Below are 16127 nucleotides of genomic sequence, written 5' to 3' on the forward strand. Positions count from 1 at the left end.
TAATGGTCATTGGTCGGTGGTGACGTACGGTCAGCAGAAACCATTTCCAGACTGATACAATGCATATGCATGAATAGGACTTCAAGAGCGTGCCCGCGTGCTGCGACGTTTGGTGCTCACTGGCATATCAAATGTCACCGTCACGCATGGATCCAATCATCTAGTACTGTTCTGAGCAAGAAAACACATGGCAAAGTTGCACAAAAAAATAAACTAGATTATGGAACCTGACATGGAAGACTAGGACAATCATAGAGCCCTTCTGGTCAAGCAATCGTTATAATTTACATATGATGCCAACTGAGGCATTGTCCAATGTTGTGGCACTTTTGCATGTTTGTCCACGAATTATAATTTGACTCCTGCCAAACCACTGGTTACATGATTTATTTCTATGTCGGATATATAGGAGGTTTGGACCTAGTTCATTGCTAGATAATTATTCCACTTTACAAAACTACATATATATATATATATATGATCTAAATTTCAATATGTTCCTTGGACCGTGCTAATTTTGTTCGCACACTTGTTACGGTCCTTGAAGTCACATAATATTCTGGTTGCAACTTGGATACTTGTAACTACTGAATCCAATGCTGAATATAAGTCATCTACGAAAGATACCAACATGATCTCCAACATCATAATTTGGTTAATAACATCTTCATATACAAAGGTACTTTCACTTAAAAAAAGGTCATATAATATGAAAGTACATTCGATGATGAATCTGGTAATGTCAACTTTATGTTAATTATATGATTTTTCAGCTATTTATCGTTCAAGCTAAGAGAAAGGCTTATGGCAAATCTCTATAGTTCCGATGGTGAAGAGAATTTTCAGCAAATGGGAATGTGTACCATAACATGGAGTACTTACACATAGGGAATCATAAAAATAGGTTCATATAGGGTTGTCCTAAATCAAATTCCTTTTACTTTGACCGTCAAATCTAAAATATGGATTGCCACTATTATATATTCATTATGAAAAAAATACTTTTATAAGATTTAACTCTTTTTAAAGCAAATTTTTATATATATTTCTATTCAAAGTTCAAAGATTTGACTTGGGATATTAGGTACTTCATCCGTTCCAAATTATTAGTCGTTTTAGCTGTTCTAGATGCATAGTTTTTGCTATGTATCTAGAAAAAAAACTAAAATGACTAATAACTTAGGATTGAGGGAGTAGCAAAGTTTTGTTTTTAGACTTCTTCGAAGTTGAAAAGATCACTTTTTTCTGACTAGAGGGAGCAAGAGCACGCAAAACTTATTTCCTAGCTAAACTTTTTATCCTAGGAATGGATACAAATTTGCCAACCCACCCAATCCATTTCACTTGGCCCATCTTCAGTGGATTGGTGGGTCTGCAGTCTGCACAGGTAGTTGGTAAGCACAATAAGAGCAAGTATAGTGACGGGCTGCAAGCGGGCGGGATATTACATGGAGGAGAGAGAGAGAGTATGAGAGATAAGAGAGCAACCGATTCACGAGACGCTCGCTTTTTGCTGGCGAAATCCATTGCTGCATCTTGTTTACTAGCTTTTCTCCACTCAAATGCTTCCACGTTGCACATAGCAGTTAATGATGATGGGATCCACCACTTTGCTTGGGTGATGTGGCGCTGCTCGCCGCCGGCAGTCGGCGCAACTATAAGCTTTGCTCTAAAGTATAAGGATTCAATGATCCGGCGATTAGTACACGTGCGTTTGTGTGTGTCAACTGTTAATAAGTTTCATATATACGGCAGCAAGACCACAGGAGATGTTCTTGAGGAGCTCGTCTGCTTGAACTCATATACGGCTCTTTTCAAAAAAGAAATCATGTACGGCGCGTTTGGATAGGTGCCGGTGCCGCTGGCTGCCAGGCCAAAAACTGGCCTTTGACCGTGCCCAGCTACTTTGTTTGGATGCATGCCAAAACTAGGCATGCCCTAAATTCCGTGCCCATGCTCAGTTCATATTTGCGCCCTGCCCCCGCCAAATCGGCGACCAAAGTTTGGCCGCCGGCCGATGCTTTGGCACGACAGCTAGTGCCGACATCCTACAATTCCTTCTGCATGCGTGCCAAACTGGTAAGAGAAAAAAGTTTTGTCCGTGGCTCTCCAAAACAAAGTTGGGAGCTTGTGTTCGCTTGGCTTGTCAGTCAACCAACCAGCATTACTATTCTCTCATACTAAATCAGCACCAACCACCAGCTACCAGCCAGTCAGCAGTACTGCTCTCTCATAATAAATCAGCACCAAAGTCTCTCTCCATTCCAAATAACTACTTCTGTGTTCTAGATAATAGTTAATGCACCAGACTACCAAAATGCAATCATTAAAAATAGGGTAAAGAAAAAACTGCCTACATTTAGGCGAGAGGGAGGTGTATTTTGGTGATTACCAAAAATTTATAGGTAATAGAGATTGGATTGGTAATATGTTGGAGCACCTTCATCACGAAATTATTAATTTTTTAGTATTGGGAAGAGGGTTGGGTAATCTGTTGGAGATGCTCAGCAGATGTAAGAGTGTGATTGGTTGTCCGCCACTTGTGTCGCAGCCAGGCTCGTGGGATGCAGGATAGTTGCTTGCATTGGTAGTGTAGAACACATCGCTCAGCTTGGCTCCTGAGAAACGAGAATAGTGGTTATTTCTCCCGAGCTAGGCTAATGGGATGCGAATTACATCGATTAATGGTGTTATTAGTACATAATTAGCATATAATAAATGATATTAAGATGTTTAAATAATATTAAAGAGTAATAAGATGAATGAAGAGTTATAAGACAGTTGTTGCAGATATTAGATACCATGATTATGATTTTTATCTATTTTTCTCATACAATATGTTCCCACGCTAGCAACCAAACGCTAGCAACCAAACACTATCTCATCTCAAGCATACAGAGCGCATACAAGCAACCAAACATAACCCTGCTGTCAACCTGTCCAGCGAGAGCCTGTCCTTGTACGCGAACCAATCACGCCCTAGACAGCTGCAGAACACCTCGGCCCTCAGTTCCTCAGTTGCGCAGGTAAAGGTTCCTTTGCCGAGGAGGCATGCAAAGCAGCCACTTTTGTCAAACCGTTTGACGTTCTCGCCTCTGCCCTCTGCTGCGTCAATGCCAATGCATATACTGATGGTAGAATTATTAAAGTTTAAAAATGAATACAGAGAATGATTCGAAGTGTTATTTTCCTAATTAAAAATGGAGATGTTTCGAAAGGAGGGTGCAGAGTTTTGCCAAGCACATTAAAATAAACCAGAAGCTTTGATCCCGAGGCAAGCTGTCTGGATTCGTACTCTGGGAGTTAGTTAACTGAGTTTCAGAGTTCAGACTTTTGAACCTTTTTGGTCGTCAAACATGAAGAAAGATTCGATGCTTTCCCTCGCAAAACGATGCAAAGAGTCTGCCAAACACATTAACAATTAACAAAGCCAATTCATTTGATCCGAAAGGCACACAATTAACAATTAACAAAGCCAATTCAAGTACTTGGGAGCTGCGACCTTCGCAGCTGTGGAGGGCAGGCGTGCAGCGCCTCAAAATTCAACGTTCCAAGTTGGTGGGTTCAGGATTTGAAGTCCCAAGAACAGGAAGTGTTCAAATGCATGGAGCATTTCGTCGTCTCCTTTTTGCACTGGTCACGAATACCTTTTGACATTTGGACACCCCTATGGCACTGTTGCATCGCATGCCTGTCCTCTACGTGCATGCGTGGGCAAGATCGCATTGTGACTGACAAAGGTACAGCCCTTTGAAAAGAAACTGACATGTGTAAGAAGGGTGCGGTGACATAAACTTGAAGAGGAGAAACCCCGCTTGCGTCGCCCCCGCGCGGCGACCGAGCGGGCTCCCTAACCCTAGCCGCCGCCGCGTCCCGCCCCCCGCCCCTCCAGCCGCGCCGCCGCCGGAGCGGTCCGCTGGCAACCCGCACGGCCGTGGTGAAGGCGGCGGCGGGCTCCTCTTCCCCTCCCTCCGGCGGCTTTGGCGGGTGCGGCCGTCCAGGTGGCTGGAGTTCCTCTCGCCAGAGGCTTTGGCGGCGGTGGCAGGTCGGGCTCCCAGATCTGGTGCCGCCCTGGCCGGATCTGGGGGTTGCGCGGCTGGGGCGCGCGGCAGTGCGTGGCGGGGGCGGCGGCCGTCGCTCGTGATGAAGGTGGTGGCTGTGGCCGGTGCGGATGGCCCTAGCGGCAGCGGCGGTCGGCATGGTGGCGGCGACTGCGGCTGGTGTGGGGGCGCGCAGGGATGGTGCCGGCCGGCGGCGGCTTTGGCTGGTGCGTGATGCCGGCGACGGCCGTGGCCGGGGACTCCTTGGTTGCTGCTTGACCTGAGCCGTGGTGGCTTGGAGATGGTGGGCTGGCGGTGTCCGGTGCACAGGCAGCGGGTGCTTCAACAAGGTGGTGGGTGCTCCTTTTCTTCCCCTCGACAAAGACGCAGGTCCGGCGCCGCCTAGGTGGTGGGGTCGGGGGCTGCAGGTGTTTGTTGGTGGTGTCGTGGTGGTGCCTCCAGCGGTGCTGAGCTTCTCCCGGCTGAGGTGTTGTGGTTGCGGTGGGGAGCGGGCTACTGTTTTGGTCAAGAGCGTGCGGCAGGCATGGTGTGGTTCCGGGCGAAAGCCTTCACTGTTCGGTGACAGTGGTGACGGCGTCCTTCGGGCGTCGTTCCCCCGCTGTGGGCATCATTGAGGGCTACCATGTTCTTGCAGTGCGGGGTCTCAGGGTGAAAACCTGGTCCTCTCTGGACATGCGGTGTCGGCGCCATTGGTGTCGTGTCCTTCTTGGAGGCGCCGCATCTGGAGACCCGTCTCGGCCTGTGGCAATAGTGGTGGTCGGCTGGTGGTGTTGCCTGTGCGTTGTGGCGGTGGTGGTGCGCTTGGTCCGTGTTGGCAGGGAGGTGTGGAGAGCCCATGGGGGTGTAGCCTCGGGTTGGCGCGCTTGGTGCAGTGGTGATCTCAGTGATGGCTGGGCGGAGGTGTTGCTTTCTTTGCAGTTTCAGATATCCGAGTCCTTGGCAGAGAAGTGTGAGGCGAGGCCCCCACGTAGAGTGGCCAGGATCGGTGGTTTCATTGGTGCTGCGACGGGAGTTTTCTGCCGAAGCAATGTCTGAGCAGGGAGATCGACGACCTTGTGTGTACAGCTTGTTGGTGATAGCTCATGGTGGAGGAGTTCAGGTGGCCACTTGTGCTCGCAGCGGGTTGCGGCTTTGGCTGTGACACAGTGTTGGTGACGACGACGCGGATTGCGGCGGTTTTTTTGGCTCTTCTCCCAAGATGTGGTGGTGTAGTGTCTTGTTGTGTGCGTTGTTCGCGTGCGTTTGTTTGTGTGTGGTGGCATTCGCTTCGACGTGTGATGTACAATTGCTTCCTCTTCTTAAATGATGCGGCAGTGCTCCTGCCTTTAATTTCAAAAAGAAAAGAAACTGACACAGGCACATGCTTGCCGCTCGTCCGTACGCCTGCTGTTAGGCAGGAAATACCAGTATCATATCACACGCCGCCACCTGGGGTCAAAAGGCCTTCTGCCTCAAGAGCAGAGCCGATCTGGTGAAGAGAGTGTTCAATTGTCCATGGCTGACTAGAATCTGGAAACAGGCGCGCTTCATCTGCATCTCGTTCAGAGTAAGCTTCTCCTTTCTGTTCTTAGAAAGGAGTAAATTATTTGGGTTGTTAAGTAGGAGTACTTTCTATTAGTTATTGGTATATAATGTAGTAATGTATGCAAACACAGAAAATCTGTCTATTGTTTTTTTCTTTTCCTTTTCACCAGGAGAGCTCAGGCCAAACTACGCGCCAGTTACTAGTAGTGAAATATGTAAAGTTCATGATGCCATTTTTTTGGTGGCTCGTAAGATCTCCAATGAAAAACGAAGTGGTACTATTGGGCATGCCTACTTGCAAGGACCATGGAGCTTCCATGGCGACCATTTGGCCATGCAGGATGCATTGACAAGCGGCTAATCCGAGGCCTCAGGGGTCAGGGCGAGGTCTCAGTCTGACCTTCAGCGCCGCCGCCTTGGCGACAGCGTCGTCGCATGCCTGCAACTGCAAATCTGCAATGCAAGGTCGTATTTCAACGCCTTATGTTTGATCAACGCACGACAATGGGGTGAATGGATCAGACGAAGGCAGCGTTCAGCGCATCTGCAACATTTATTATTACAAAGTTTAGGTTTCGCCATTACTCCTAGATATGCTACACGCAACAGTTGGTGCTTTGGGTTGTCTACCCGTCGCGTACCACCGACACGTGGACTTGGAGCCACATGTTAGTGAAAATGATAGGGGCGTGCAGACCATGCAATTGACATTTTCCGTTCCCACTTGAACTCTGTTTCTCTTTTCTGCCATGTAAAAATCAATTCGTTTCTTTTTTTTTACTTTTCCATTGATGTTCATTGAGTATCTTTACCACCACCATCCTGCCATGCAGGTCGCCCTTCGAGGAAAATATAGAAACAGAAACAGAGAAAATAAACAAAATGTTGTAGAGAGAGAATAATTTATAGGAAATAATACAGAAAGGCTCACCTTTGCATGGGAGCTTTTGATTATACATTATACTGTAAACTTCTGGAGATCGAAACATTTAACTTTTGTGCAAACTATATCGCTAAATCCTTCTAGGCACTTCACTTCTCTCTTGATCTCCAGAAATTTTCTTCCTTTTGCATAAATTTCTACGAAATTTATTTATTTTCCTAACTTTCTGGTAGTTTTCTTGATGTTGAAACAATTGTTTTTTCGAACGACGTGATTATGTTGACTAGATGGTGAGCATAGAAAAGGGATGAGTACTGATAAAAAAAAGAGATCATAGGTTTCGAACAAGTGATAAAGGGAAAGAAGTCTCTTGCATATTGTGCTATTGAACAAGACGGTCAAATGGTTATTAATTGTAAATCAAATCCTTCTAGATCAAAATGATAAACTGTAATCTCATGGATATCTTGACCTAGCAACGAACAGTAATGTCGACAATGACAACACATAATCTGTCCCACATGTCATTGGCACACTTGAATCATATCTTAGTTGACCACAACTATGACGATGGCGTTTGTGCTTTCACCCTTCGGTCTCTGTAACTGCGGATGGATCAGTTGCTAACTTGCTGTAAATGGTAGCAACAACTAGGGGGCGCCGGGTCAGATGAAAGCGGAAATGGACAAGGCAAGGGGATAATGGAAATCGACCAGCGGCCGGTTCACCGTCACCCATGTCGTCTTGACGTCTTCCCGTTCGAGGCCACCAGCTAGCCAATCGAGTGTTCTCGTCAGCGGCTCAGGGATTTTGACCAAAAACGCGTGAACTGTTGCAGCACACAGATCGATCTCGCAAGTTGCCACGTGAAAGGGAGAGAAATGGATGGAAGGCAAGTCCACTGGTTCACACGACCCCGGTCAAGGACCAGTCAGTGTCCATCAGAGCAGCTCCGGCCGTCTCCTTGTGGCTGCAGTGCTCTCTTGAAGACGCCATGCGCGGCAGTTGCTTGAAAACCTGCGGCATTTTTAACCGTTCATCAAAAGTAAGATGTAGCATTAGCCATTCAGGGCCATTTGATACACAAGTTGGCATCCCATCCAGTGCATCAACGAGAGCCATGTTTTGAACGGAAACGAAACGCCAGCCTCCTCAGTACTGATCCAGTGCATCTGCTTTGGTCAAATTTCGGTCCATTTCTAAAAGTGCAGTGAACACTTCAGAAAAACACAAACGATTGAAGTAGACACTTGTGCGTATGTGACCGGATACATACCTTGAGGTGAGGGCTGACATCCCATGATATTTTATCATTCTTTGGCCTTTGCAGAACCATTTGAAGAAGATACTGCGTTGAATAGACTAGACGTGCTGACAATTTTAGTGTCTTCAGAGTTCAGCAATTACTACATTACCATGGCTCCAGCACCAACTATAAAGTCCAGTGCAAAAGTCTGAATCAAGAAACTAACAAGGAATGTTTGGCATAGACACGGCTAACATTCAAAGACAGCTGTGATTCCGGTGGCCATTGCATCGCGCCGATGTTGCCGCTGTTCTTCTGAACCGAGGGAACAGGAACACTGAAGTCGACGACATCAGCTGAAAAACAATGCATGCTGCATTTAAAGAATTGAACGACTGGACAGCATATCGGCAATGCAATTTGGATTCACTACACCATATTGAAGTTTCTCAACCAAGATATATACAGACATCCTCAGAAGGATGCGTGGGTAAGAATTCATCACACACGCTGGTTGAAATGCACAAGAGAACCTACGAGTAGGATCATTGTAACACCCCGGTGTTAGTTTTGACGCTAATACCGAGACTAATCGCTATTTAAGGTTAAACACAATCGTTAGCATTAATCGAGTTCGTGTGGTAAAACATTGTTTAGCCGTGTTCGATCTCGTTGTTCTCAATAATTCGAGCTTCAATTCAACTTTCGCCCAAAAGCAAAGTTGTAGATTTTCTCGTCCTCTACAACTTTTATTTTGGCCAAATTTCATGTTCCAATGTAAAATTTGGAGCTTTGGATGGTCAAAGTTGGCTAAAAATCACTCAATCTCGGTCAACTGTGGCTCCCCTGTTTTTGCTCAGTTCACCGCCGGCCATCGACGTTGGCGTCGCCACGCGTCACGCCGACGACCACGACCGCCGCTTAAGCGCTCTCCGCTGCCGAGTCGATCGCCAAGTCCCGTTTCGCCTACTCGTTCCCTTCCTCGCGTCGCACTGAGTTCCCAGCGGAGCCGAGGAACCCTAGCCCCGCCGCTCGCCGCGCTGGTGCCGATTCCGGCCATCCATCGCCGCTCCGCTTCGATTCCTCGCGCCCCGAGCTACGCAGCCTCGCCCCGCACCCACGTCGCCCCTTCACGAGCTCGAGTGAGTCGTCTCGCGGCCGAATCGGCCCCTCTCTCGTCGGCCGCCACTGCCATCCACGCCGGAGCTCCGCCCCTCACGCCGACGACCTCTTTCCGGCCTCCCTCCGCCTAAATCGACCCCAAGAACGGGTTCGTGGTAAGTCACTCGTCCTCCCCGAGCTCCTTTCCCTCCCCTTCTAGCGCCGGCGCCGGCGGAACGCCGCCATGGCCGCCACTGCTCCCGCCGCCGCACGCCGCAGGCAAAGCCCGTGCGGCTCAGGGCCGCGCCACCGCGCGCGCCAGCGCCGCCCGGACGAGCTGGTGCTTGCCCCGCCCCGCAGCGCCGCTCCCTGACCCTGCGCTGGCCGGCGTGGCCGCGCCACCGCCGCGCACCACGCGCCGCCGCAAGCCGCCGCCGCCGCGCCAACACTGCTGCCTAGCTCTACCCTGGGCTGCCCCGCGCGCGCCCCTACTCGGCCGCGGGCGTGCTAGGCCTTGCGCGCGAGGCCGCCGTGCTGCCCCGCCGGCCCAAGCCGCCGCGCGCGCTCGGCGCACCGCCGGCGGGCGTGGCCGGGGCAGGCCAGACAGAATAGGGGAGGGGCGCCCCCTTTTTTTCTCTCTCTGAGCCACTACCGGGTGGGGCCCACGGGTCAGTGAGAGAGGGGGGATTAAGGGTATTTTTGTTTGTTTTCTTTATTGTGTATCTCGGCTGAAATTTCTTAATTGCAAAACAATTCATAGAAAAATCCTAAAATGCAAAATAAATTTTGTTAGGTTTCTAAAATCGAGATCTTCAGAAGAAAAATGCTTGTTCTTGGTAAATGTCACTTTTGCCCCTGCTAAAAATCCGGTGTGTGTTTAAGCTAGTTTATTTTATATGGGGTGTTCTGTTTGTCTAAAAATCCTGAAATTTTATGGTAACCTACTCTTTGCATGTGTAGTCCACTAGAAAATTTTCAGGTGCATAACCTATGTGCATGTTTGTGGATCTATTGTTGTTTGTTTTCTTTTCTAGGGTTAAAATAAATGGTTTCGTGTTTTATCCAAATCATGTTTTCTAATAAATTCTTGTTGCTAGAGCATATTTGCAAGTCAAGTCCTTGCTTTTAATTTGTTCCTAGCTAGACTCTTTTCTTTTATATTTGTTGTATTCAATTCTTTCATGCATGCATGTGTTTTTGCAACAAAACAAGCCCCTAGATAATTTGATCCATGTTGTTCTAGGGTTGTGTTTAATTTTTCTCTCGGTGTAATCATTTCTTCTTGAACGCTTGTGTCATTTCATTGCACCATTTTAAGTCTTGCATGGCATCCTCTTTCATACGTGTAGACGTCACGAGCGAAGCCGTCTACGAGTTGGTCGCTGAGCCGATCCAGGAGCCGCAAGCAGGGGAACCGCAAGCCGAAGCAGTTGTTGAGCCAGATCCAGAAGTCGCTAACCCCGCTAACTGGCAAGGCAAGCCCCGGTGCATAACCCTTAATTTCAGTATTCAATAATTGTTATATAATTATTGTGCATTTAAGTTTCTAGGAGTTGATTGGAACCTTAGATGCATGATCCTTAGTTTTCCTCAGTCACTCTACTAGTATACAGGTCGTTAGTACTGCAATGCTTAATTAGGATTCGGTAGAAGACGAGTGATTCCTGTCACTCGCGAGATATAGGTCTTGTTACTTATGAAAAGTTACTGGAGAATGAATCTTTGAGAAAAAAGAAAGAAAAAATGGAGACCGGGCGGAGATGGATTGGTTATGGATATGGAAGTTATGGAAAGTGAGCCTCCGCCTGTGTCGATTGAGGACCGTACCGTTGTTGGCACTACTGATCGAGGATTGAACAGTACTAACCACATGCCGGAAGTAGGAGGTAGTCGAAACCGGTAAGCTCAGTACCATATGTGCACCGGTAGCCGGACTTGATACTGTCTTCACCAGTGGAGCTAGTATACAAACTCATGGCTGACCCTTCGATGGTATCGGTGGGGCTAGCAGTCCCGGATCGCAGGGCAGTTCGGTTATTCGGTGTGCATATGTGAAGGGTTGCCATGTAGGGTCCGACGGGGCCTATATGTGACGTGTGTGTTAGGTCCACCTTGCAAGGTTAAATCGAATCGATTCGCCGTGACTCGCGGATATGAGAACCTTGATCTCTCTATCACATCGTAGTAAAGAAGTGGAATGAGTTTGAACTGAGAATGTTGGCTGTGGTAATCTGAAAAGATAATGTGATCAACCATGTGTGCTCTAGATGTTTAGGCAAATCTAGTTGGTACCTGATAAACTTAAATTGAGCTAAAATATTGCAAGGATCCAATATTAGTAGCTTTTCAGCAAAACAAACTCCAGAGCCAAAAAGCTTTTCATGTCTAGTTATTAGGCTAAGTATACCCATGGACGGGTAAGTCTTGCTGAGTATTAGAATACTCAGGCTTGTTGTTGCCATATATTTTAGCAGGATGCGTTCCGGAGGACTCCGAAGAGTTCTGCGCCTCGTGGATCGGTCAACCACTTCCTCCGGGTTGGTCGGTCGTGTGGGTCCCGTCTTCTCCGTGAAGTTCGGGCAGGTGAGCCTCACATCAGTGGGCAAGATGTGAAGTTTGTCTTCTGGCGTCGACGTTATCTATCGTATTGTTTTGAAGCTTGTTTTTATCTCTAAATTATTTTCCGCTGCGTTTGAACTCTGAGGTTTGAATTGTAAAACTGGCTTGTAAACTCTTATTGTAGTTTAAGTTGGCGCTCCTGTTAAACTCGGGTTGTTAATGACTTTGAACGCTTTTGTTGCCAGTAATCATCTGTGCTCGTCTTTTGGCGAGAGTTCCTGTGTAATCGATCCTGGTTACAGCAGGCGGTCTGAGTGTACTGGTTGAGTGCAGTAATTCTGGTTTGAGTTTAAGTGTTAATTATTGCACTTGATTGGTACTATTTGGACTGTTCTGTGACAACCATAAATATCCTGCACCAGTGATTTACAAAAAAGAATTATATTGATAAAACCTGACGAGACAGAAGCTGCCCTAATTTTGAACTAAAACATACATTTCATGAGAATGTAAGACCGTTGGAGACTAGCCATCCCTGCTGGAAGCAATAGAGCAAATAGACATTGAAGGCTTTTTGGCCCAGCCTCTGCAGCTGCCGAATCCTCAGTTCCTCAGCTTAGTATTGGATAGTATGAGCAAACAAAAGCCAGTGTGCATCTCTCTGAGATGGCGATGCAGATTTGGAGATGGCGATGCAGATTCGGAGGCCAAAAGAATAGCTGCAGCAGTTTCTTGTGCTACATCCCAACTTTCAGTTCTTTGTACCTAACCCGAGTGTTGTGCCTTGCTTCTTACTGTATATCTGTGCATCTGAATTGCTTTAAAATTTGTAGTCTGAAACTGATCGTCCATCTAATTGGCGTTCCCACCTCCCATTTCAATATCAATGTCCCCATGGTTATGCTGCCATTGTGAAATCTTCAACAGATCACCATCAATATCAAGGTCATCTCCCACTTTTGCCCGAGGACCACCAACTAGTTCGTCTTCAACCTCTCCAGCATCGTTAGCTGGTGGAGCTTGTACTTCCTCTTGTATGTGTGCCCGGAACTTATGTTTGGATGGTTGTATCTTGGCAAAGACAACCTCTTGAAAGTTACTAAGACATCCTTGATCATAGACATTAGGCCTGCCATCTGATCTATACCGAAAATTTTCATATGTGGTCTGAAAACACAAAAGCACCTATATTAGATGTTAGGAGTGGTGTACCATAAAGGAAACGAAACATTGATTTTCAGTTCTGGAAAAGGCTGTATAGAGCCTGAAGGTTACTTTGACAAGTAGACAATCCAAAAATATCTTCTTTACATAGACAGCACAATATTCACAAATAAGTACTATCATAATCATGTGAATAAGCAGTTTAGTTTCGTTTTAATCACAACCCCTGATAAAAACAATGTAGTTCACCACACCAATAACCTGTACAGTTGCTTTAAACTTCTACAATGTTATCTTGCAACAGAAAAACTAGTGAGATCTCAGATTATCTAAGAGATGTGTGCTTTTCTCCAAGACAAAAACCTTCACCATGTAAATGTACAGCAGAAAAGCATAAAGGGAATGCCACAAGTTAAACCACTCACAGAAAAGGGAAGGTAGAGAAGAGGAAATTAAACTTTCAGTTCAGACAGGAACCCTTTTCTTAACAATTCTTAGAATCTGTTGTTACATTGTGCACAATAAGATTAGATGATAGGGACTTGCAATCATAAAAAAGTAGGTGTAGACAAAGAGACAAACCACGAAGCAGAAAGATCAACCTGGTTTGTGCTGATGAGGTATGTATGAAATCCTGTGAGTCCACCAACAAACCAGATACAGATAAAGCAGTATATCATTAGTGCTAGAGAAGCAGGAGAGTGTTTCAATGCCTTCCACACTGTAGGATAGTCTCCATCCATGAGAAACTTGATGTACAAGGCCGATATAGCAAACACATAAATGCAGAGGACAGTTGAAGAAGAAACAAACAGGAAAAAATAACGGTAATTGCGCTGCACAATGGACAAGTAGAGCAAATAGAAAATCAGTAAATATTTAAGAAATGGTGTGATATAAATCAATTTAAGATGAAAAAAATAATTTCAAGAGATGTTCATGGGAGCCGCAGCTCCTCAATACCAGATGCATAAATTGTTCAAAATAAGAAGCTTAACCAATTCAGTTGTCATCAAAGATCTTCAATGTGTTGGAAAATTTCTCTTCTTGTGTAAACTGTAAACAGGGCATGTTTGTTTAAGACATGACTATTTGTTATCCCTCTTTTGATCAAGACATATTTTGTTTTAGCTCAGTCAACATTCTTATTTAAGTGTGTATCCGTGGAAGCAAGATGCATACTTTCATTCCAATACTACTGATATAGCTTACCTTTCCAATGCATTGCCCAACCCATGGGCAGTGATGATCAAAGCGCTCCACGCAATTGTTGCAAATGGAACAGTGTGAACATCGAGGAGGACGATACACCATACAAGTTTCACAATACTTTACTTTCACAGGCATCCCATTTACTATAACTTCCTTTACACGAGGAAATTGTAGTCTTATGGGTGTATCATGAGACAAATCATCATAGTGAATATCCTCCTCTGGTGGGTGTGAAGCACGAGGTACAATGCCAGGATCCCGACCAGCAGTGACGAAGAGTAACAAAAGCACCTACACCAAAAATGCAGACAAGAACACCCAAATTTATTTAAAAATGTTCACACAAAAATACCAGCATGAAATTGCATCAGCATACATACGTAGATTGTGTACACTACTGCCATGATAAGAATTGCATATCCTGCATCATATGCACGAAACCGATGACGGAGATGCCGCGCGACAAATACACAAAGGAAAGCTACCGGGACAACAATGAGGATAACAGAAACACCTAGGGATTTAACATCAGGTCCAAAAATCAATCGCCCACCAAAGAAGAACCTCTGCAAACAAGACACAGAAGTCAGTTAGAGGATACTGAACCAATAATGTGAGGCATCAGGAATGCCAAAAACTAACGATCTTAAAGATAGAACATATGACAACAGTAAAATATATATTGGCATGTCAAAAACAAGCCAAGCTGATAATGTAGCAGAGAATGCCCAGCTAAGTGACAATCCTTTTGGCCTGGCATCATACCATAGCCAGACTTCGTCACCAGTCAGCTGCATGACCCCTTTGAGCGCTTGGTATTGCACCCATATGCTCCAAGCCCCAAGGATTACCAGATGTCGGCCACTCTGCCAGAGACACATAGGGCTGCAACCTAGCCAAATCCAAAAGGACATGATCTATGAAAGTCTGTGTTTCTTGGTGCAGCTGTGATAGATGTGTCGTATATTGCACCTGAAGAACAATGTGACATCAGTGTGCAACACTCTGAAGTATCATTCCAACTCCATAACTTAGTCATTACACTCACCGATGTTAACTCAACAGAACCCATATTGCTTATAGGAACCATCAAGAATTCAACATTTTTACAGTTATAATTCTATATTGTTCAGTAAATAACGCTACAGTGGCTATATGACTGCTAATTAAAGTATTAAACACAACGAGATATCACCATAGCTCAATTCCACTATTAGCAAAGTTACAAAAGTGCTCAGCATTTTTTTAAGACTTGCGATCCCATTTGACAAGATACCGCTACAACCTAATAAGATTATTTTGCTATAGACACAAAAGAATTGGTAAGTTAAAATTAACAACAGGAATATGAAAACTAAATGAAATAGACACAGAAATGTCGAATAATTCTCACGTTATCCCCCTTCCAAGCTTGGTATATCCGCTGCTGTGGCTGCGTCATTGCACCTAAGGGTTGGCTTCCCTATCGAATCCACCAGAGCAGCATGAGGTTAAGACGAAACCCCTGAAGTTTGAAAAATAAGCAGCAGCCGCGCGTGGAAACTGGAGATGTTGTCAACTGAGATTGACCCTCTGCCCTGAAGAAGAAACCACCTAATTGAACCATGGATGGATCAATTAATTCAGTGGAATTCCATACAGCAAACAAATTTGCAACGAACTGGATGTAGAGGGGAAAATATGAGATGGACTCGATTGCTTATAGTTGCTGGCGGAAAAGGCCAACTCTTAGGAAAATCCGTCCAAGCAAGCTAGGGTTACTTACAAACAAAAGAAGAAACGAAAACTACGATTCTCTTCCACTCGGCCGCTCCACGCCGGTCTCTTCCAGTGCAAAGGGACCGAGAAGGCGAGAAGCGTGACGCCTTCCGAAGTCTCAGCTAGAGAAGACTTCGGCAGAAGGAGCCCTGGCTTGTTGCTTTCCGCAACCGGAGGTGACGGTCGCGGTGATGGAGGCACAAGAGATTGCGAGGAAGGAAAGAATAGCAAGCTTGAGACCGGGAATTTTGGGGGCAAATCAGAGAAGAAAGAGGCGCATGCCATGCGAGAGACGGAAGAAGAGACGAGACGGCGACGGGGAGGCGAGAATTCGTTCGGCGCCGTCATTTAGGAGCATGACAGCGTGGACTTGTTACCGGGACCGTGCTAACTTTTTTTTTTCCTTTGCAAAATTGCCGTCAAAGTATCACGTTGCCGACATCATTGGCCTAGGCCATAGACACATTAAAATTTCATAAATAATATTTAGGACCAAATGCCATCATTGATAAAAGCAGGACTAAATAGGAGTTTTGGCGTTCTAGCCCTGGAAGGGATCACGCTAAGTCGCTAACCTTCCATTGAATCGACGATCATTGCTGCCAAATGCCATTTGGGA

General features: G+C 45.9%; 1 protein-coding gene across 2 annotated transcripts; it reads right to left on the minus strand.

The window, feature by feature from the left end:
* Positions 1-11779: 11779 nt before the first annotated feature.
* On the minus strand, positions 11780-15846 carry LOC120675922 (protein S-acyltransferase 8-like). Of its 2 annotated transcripts, XM_039957130.1 has the most exons (7): positions 15516-15845; positions 15144-15343; positions 14516-14722; positions 14131-14316; positions 13751-14041; positions 13141-13374; positions 11780-12541 (listed from the first exon to the last, which is right to left on the minus strand). In XM_039957130.1, exons 3-7 carry the CDS (start codon positions 14516-14518, stop codon positions 12227-12229), a joined length of 1029 nt encoding a protein of 342 aa, XP_039813064.1. In that variant the 5' UTR covers positions 14519-14722; positions 15144-15343; positions 15516-15845; the 3' UTR covers positions 11780-12226. The 2 variants fall into 2 exon arrangements, with proteins under 2 accessions (XP_039813064.1, XP_039813063.1); XM_039957129.1 differs by lacking the exon at positions 14516-14722 and having other exon boundaries at positions 15516-15846.
* Positions 15847-16127: the final 281 nt, after the last annotated feature.

This window comes from Panicum virgatum, chromosome 5N (assembly GCF_016808335.1).
Source record: "Panicum virgatum strain AP13 chromosome 5N, P.virgatum_v5, whole genome shotgun sequence".
Lineage (NCBI taxonomy): Eukaryota > Viridiplantae > Streptophyta > Magnoliopsida > Poales > Poaceae > Panicum > Panicum virgatum.

Coding starts and splice junctions, on each gene's coding strand:
- LOC120675922 (XM_039957129.1), bottom strand. CDS start 15,191: ATGACGCAGCCACAGCAGCGGATATACCAAGCTTGGAAGGGGGATAAC. Junction 14,317..15,143: donor AAGCTTGGAAGGGGGATAAC/GTGAGAATTATT, acceptor TCTTGTTTGCAG/AGGTTCTTCTTTGGTGGGCG. Junction 12,542..13,140: donor ACCTCATCAGCACAAACCAG/GTTGATCTTTCT, acceptor TTGTGTTTTCAG/ACCACATATGAAAATTTTCG.